Source organism: Mus musculus, chromosome 8 (genome assembly GCF_000001635.26).
Source record: "Mus musculus strain C57BL/6J chromosome 8, GRCm38.p6 C57BL/6J".
NCBI classification, from domain to species: Eukaryota; Metazoa; Chordata; class Mammalia; order Rodentia; family Muridae; genus Mus; species Mus musculus.
Window position 1 is genome coordinate 125260475 of NC_000074.6, and position 6000 is coordinate 125266474.

The 6000-nt window shown below is 48.7% G+C and overlaps 1 protein-coding gene across 6 annotated transcripts in view; it reads left to right on the forward strand.

Moving 5' to 3' along the window:
* The window catches only part of Disc1 (disrupted in schizophrenia 1), a 216377-nt gene extending 211708 nt beyond the window's left edge, over positions 1 to 4669 (forward strand). For 2 of the 6 annotated variants that reach the window (XR_003947282.1, XR_001778440.2), the window contains exon 12: positions 541 to 624. Coding sequence is in view for 4 of the 6 variants with exons in the window: in XM_011248388.3 (XP_011246690.1) it covers positions 541 to 674 (134 nt within the window). In the remaining 2 variants the exon portion in view is untranslated. Of the gene's footprint in view, positions 1 to 540; positions 678 to 1121 lie in introns of those variants that run through there. The other 4 variants (NM_174854.2, NM_174853.2, XM_011248388.3 and 1 more) reach the window with 3 other exon arrangements.
* The last annotated feature ends 1331 nt before the right edge of the window (positions 4670 to 6000 follow it).

Consider the following 6000-nt stretch of genomic DNA (forward strand, 5'->3'; position numbering starts at 1 on the left):
ACAGTCCCTGACACTGAGCTGGCTGGATCATAATGTCAAGAGTACACACAGTTGCAGTTGAGGGTCCCTCTCACAGTGGTCCCGGGTGCTAGGTTTTGTGGGGAGACTCTTATCTCAAGCATCTTCCCTTTCCAATCAGAGCCCTTGGATGTGACAGTCGCCCGCCCGGTATGGGGACTGAGGAGCTCTGTGGCCACCCTGTCACACCTCACCGAGAGTCAGTGAAATGGGTTGAACATCTATGTCGGCTTGGTGGCTGAGTCTTTCTTCAAAGTTTTAAAACCAAAATTTGAAAATTAATAACCTTGGACCCGGCAGAAGTCATGGTGTTTTTTTTTTTAATTTCAAAAAAAGGAAATATTTAAAAAAGGAAATATAAAATTTACATCAATATTTAGTGGCTAGAGTTTGGAAGAGTGTGGAGCTACCATTCAAGGTCAGTGTCCACCTGTTCTCCCAGGCTGGCTTGCTCTCTTACAAGCCAAGTGGGGGCTGCAGGAAGCTGGGCCCCCTCCTTGTGTGCTCCTTAACAATGTCTACAGTCTCTCCAGGGGGAGCTCCAGACGGTGAAGGAAACACTGCAGGCCATGATCCTGCAGCTCCAGCCAACAAAGGAGGCAGGAGAGGCCTCAGCTTCCTATCCGACAGCTGGTGCTCAGGAAACCGAGGCCTGAGGTGTGAGTGTGGAGGGGGACGGGGGAGGGGGGGCCACATGGCATCAGGGTGGAGTGGGGGCTGGGATGGAGGTAGACCACATGTTGTGGGTGTAAAGCTGGGGAGATGGAGATGGACCACCACATCAGCAGTATTACTCCGGCACAACCACTCCCCTGCATCCACAGACGTGCCTGGACCCATTCTACAACACAGAGCCTTGCTGCGCTCCAGTGGGAAGGTACCCCATGCTTTATCACATATAGAAAGTGACTCAATACTTATGTTCCATTGTCACCAGAGGTCCCTGTCCCATGTCATGATGGGAGCGTCTAGCACAGGAACTGGCTGTCATTCCATCTTGGACCCCACTAGACAAACTCTCCCAGCTGGGTGGACTCTCCTGGGGGTTGTCTCTTTTCTTACTACTGTTTTTTTTTCTTTTTCTTTCTTTCTTTTTCCTTCAGCCTGCTCTTTCTCCATTCGAAACCAAACATGAAATGGCCACTATACCTGCTGGGGTCTTTCTACAGACACTCCAATGCCAGGAGCCCACAAACCTCAGAGTCTGTGCAGGTCCTTAGTTCCCCAGGCCAATTCCTCTGGGGGCTCTGCTCAGTCTCAGGAGATGTCTACAGGGTGCCTCAGCAAGGTGCAGCCTTTATGTTCCAAGGTAATGGCTGCAGCTCACAACCACCACTGCCAATGCCGCTGCTACTGCTGCTGCTGCTGTCGCCGCCGCCACCACCACCACCAGCACCATCAGCACCACCAGAAGTGCTTGCTGCGGCATCAAGTCATTCTGAGATTCCGGCCAATGAGGTGGGAGGCGAGAATGTGAGGAGAGGCATGGGTGCAGGAGGAGACAATGGACATGTTGAGCCTCTCCAGGGAATTACAACATCATGGAGCCTGAAGAGCAGTGTCTATTCACTGAGGCAATGTGGACTCAGACAGGCAGCTCACTGCTCCATAATGGTGAGCCGCAGGTTCCTGTGGATTGCTCCCTGGGTTCAGCGGAGGCTCCTCCTGGGGCAGCTGCAGGCAGGTTGTTCAAACAGGCTGAAGAGACGAACTAAGAAAGTATGTCAGGTAGTTTTCTGTTGCTGTGAAAAACTATCTGGCAAAAGCAACTTGGTAGGAAGTATGGAAGGGAGGGAGGGAGGGTAGAATGTGGGTATGTGGGGTTTATTTGGGCTCCTGGTTTGAGGCTACAGTCTATCACAGTAGGGAATGCATGGTGGCAGGACCGCGAGGCAGTTGTTCACACCATGTACAGGAAGCAGAGAGATCGACGCTACTTCAATCTCTCCCCCCTTTCCATTCAATACAAAGTCTCAGCCCATGTGATGCCACCACCCGCATTTGCAGTGGGTTTCCCTCAGTCAAGTGTCTTCAGGAACACCCTTATGAACATACTTGAAGTTTTGCCTTTTAGGTGACTCTGAGCCCAGTCAAGTTGATAATGACAATGAATTACCACAAGAGGGTACCTCAGAGATGTAAGTCTATATGATGAGACCCTGATATCATAACTCCTGCTTGGGAGTCAGCTCAGCTAGCCACCCTGTAAGAGGGTCTACCAGCTTCCATCAAGCCCCAACATCCCGAAGCCTGATGGAATTCTCCATGGGAAGCGGCGTCTCATTCCCTCAGGCTTGGGGGACATTACGCTGTCCCCTCTGGGATGGCTCCAGTGCACCTGTATCTTAGAGACCAAACCCAACATTCTCCCGTTGAGCTCAGCATAGTCTGATGAGTCTGCCCGGGAAGACCTCTTGAAGATGCTCTGCTTGCCTTTGTAGATATGGGAATGATACACTCTTACCTCCCTCTGGGCCCGTGGATCCAGCTCTTAACCCTTCCTAATTACCCTTCCGTCTCTGGAAGGCGCCTAGGGATTCTCTAAGTGAGGATCACGTTGTTGAAGAGAAGCTTGCTCACTGACTTCCTGAGGCATTAATTACCTGAACCATTTTGAGGTCGCATTTTGTATATTTGAATAAGAAGTATGTTTAGTTTGTTTCCAGACTTGATGTTTTGATAATGAAACAAATCCCTGAACTATGTATAATCGTGCCCCCAAAAGTCTGGTGAAGCAGTCCCATGGCACCTGGAGCCCCCAAATCCTTGGCGTGATTTTAATGAATGTTGCCAAGAATCTTCCTAACCCTGACAGCTTCAAAGGAAGCCTTCCATGTATGAGTCGCAACCTGACTGTCACTGCCAGCCTGGGTGTTTGATGTTATTCTGACACCACTGTAGCTCCTGGTGAGGTCATGAAGCATTCAAAACCTTAAGGAGATGAGCAGTCCCTAGATGTCTCAGGAGGAGGGACAGCTGAGAGTGCCCAGTGTCTGGTTGGTTGAATGGCACTTCAGTCATGAGTTGTCCCACATCTCCTGTCATTCTCTGGTCTTGGAGTGCCATCCAGGTTCAGTGTTGAAGGCTGGTATCTCCTGGGACTGCACAACTGTCTCATGACAACCTTCCTCTTATTAGCCACTTGGGCCTAGGAGATCCAGGCATTGTGGATCCCCAACTATAGGACAGGACAGGTTTTTACAGGGTCACATAAAAATATCCCAGGGATGTCAGGGCCTGAGTTTAGACTGGTTTTTTTGGTTTTGTATTTGGTTTGGTTTTTGGTTTGATTTGGTTTGGTTTTTTGAGACAGGGTTTCTCTGTGTAGCCCTGGGTGTCCTGGAACTCACTCTGTAGACCAGGCTGGCCTCAAACTCAGAAATCCACCTGCCTCTGCCTGTTATGAGAGGACCAAGCAAAGGTATGTGTTGCAAGGGGACACAATGTCAATCTTGTTTATGACAACAGCACACATGTGTATCTTATATATATGCTCTATTATCCTTACCCATTCATATGTTGAAGGGCTGATTTCATAATCCATGAGGTTCACTGTGAGGTTCTGCAAGGGTGGCAGAGTAGGGGGCGCCAGCTTGAACATCTTCATTACCTCATTATCACCAGGTCTAGCTCCTGAAACTTTACAGCATTGATCAATCAGGTTAATATGTCACAATTGATTCTAGTCCTGCTTGGCGATGAGACTGCCTCCCACCCCATGAACACTTGTGGATTGGCACCACACTGAGCCCTTCACAGCCAGTCCTGCAATCACAGATCTGTCTGAGGAGAGTGCTCCACAGAGGGGAGAGTGCTCCACACAGAGGAGAGTACTCCACACAGCGGAGAGTGCTCCACACAGGGGAGAGTGCTCCACAGAGGGGAAAGTGCTCCACACAGGGGAAAGTGCTCCACACAGAGGAGAGTGCTCCACACAGGGGAGAGTGCTCCACACAGAGGAGAGTGCTCCACACAGAGGAGGGTGTTCACAGGCCTCAGAATGACCAAGTCCTCTTCCTAAGGCTCAGAGTTGGTTCAAAGGGGGGTCATGGGGAATCCTGACCCCCCCCCCATGGGCAGCTGTTCCTAATCAATGTCCTTTCTAAAGTGCCTTTGATGTCCTCTTTGCAGTTTGAGCTGTGAAACTCATTCACCAGCTAAAACCCATGACTGCCCTGTGAATTCTGCCTGTAAGCATCGAGTCACTGATCTCTGGGTCCCCTCACCCTAGCAAACCGTACTGTGTAGCCTGGGCTCTGGATGGTTTTAGAAACCCTAAACCTCCATCTACTGTCCTGGCCCAGCCTTTCCCAGTCACCCCAAAGATCATTGCAGGGGTGCCATACAGCCTCATACTGGGTGGGTTCTCTGGAAACTTTCTATGTGACTGGTATTTCTCAGAACATGTTTGTTTACTATGGGCAACATGACCGACATACACACACACACAAACACACACACATACACACATGTTCATGTGCTGTGGTTGACAGCAACCCTATACATGTTGATCAGCACCCTCATGTGTACATAACTGACCTTTAATTTTAATAGCACCATTTTATTTGATCTTTGATTTTGTAATGTAAGTTATTGATTTATTAAGTGTCCTGCTCTGTGTGAAATAAAAACTGATACCCAAGCCACAATGCCCCCTGGTGTCATTCGGTATTCTGGAGCTTAGGTGACGAAGGGGTCATATTGGTCCATCTCTCCAGTCTGTGACAAGGCTATTAAATACTTGTATGTTTGCTTAGACAAACCCAAGTACCTGCAATAAAGTTACATTGTAAAATCACATCCATGTTTATATATTTACTTGCCAACAAGTCAGAAAAACCTGTCCCTAAGATGGAGAGACAGATACCCACAGACATTTAGCTTACTCTGAGCAAGTGGGTTATGAATTATTATTTACAAAGATTATATATCGTATGTGTTATATATAGTATATATAGAAGATATACACACAGCAATGAATGTTCACAGAGCTGTGACAATGTATTTTGCTTGTCTGAGACATAGTCTCATGTCTCCCAGGCTGGTCTTGAATTCATTATGTATCTGAAGATGACCTTGAACTTCTGACCCTCTGGCTTCTCTCAGGTGTGCACCACCACTCTCAGGCTTCACGTGGGGCTGGGGGTGCACCCTAGGGCATCACGCAGGCTCAGCAAGAAGTCTGTCCACCCACGGAGCTGTGCTGTATCCCTGGCAGCATGGTTTTCATTCTTTTTGGTGCGTGTATCTTCAGGTTGCTGTGGGAGTGCTGCTGCCGTTGTTGTTTGTATTGTACTCAACATCATCAACTTGCTCTGGGATCTTAGGTGATCTCATGTAGCTGACATCGAAATTTCCCAACACGCTGCTGTTAGAGTCAGTGCAGCAATGAGAGCCTCATGAGGCGAGGGGGGTTTCCCATGGCTTTGAACTGAGACCTGCCCCTGCATCCGATGGGATTGCTGATTCAGGTCCCTGTGGTTCCCCACAGTGCATTTCAACACCAGCCCTTTGTGTGGCGTTTTCCCTTCACCTCCACCCAACCTCAATGACCGCCTTTCCTAATTTAAAAAAAAAATTCTACATTTGAAAATTTGACTTTTTCTTTTCTCATTATTTGCCCATCTTCTGTAAAGGAAGAGGACAGAGTGGTTGGTCCTGTACACAGGGCTCAGGGGTGGGGGTGGAGGCTCAAAGTGGCTGGAAAGCCCAGATGTGTGCCCTACAGCAGGTGTCAGCTCCTGCAGGACCATAAGTCCTGGGATTTCCATGCAGTTGTGAGTGTAGGGGCATAGACCCATGTCAGCTGTCCCTGAGTCTGTAGCAACACCCCAGGCTCCATCTTTGTCTTGATAAAACAGTGGCTGCTGCTTGGACCAGCACAGATTCCTCAGGTGTATGAATAGAAAGACCTGGAGGGAAAATAATAAAACACACTTTGGGAAAAGGCTTTTCATGATGTTTGGGGTCCCATTTTTTATG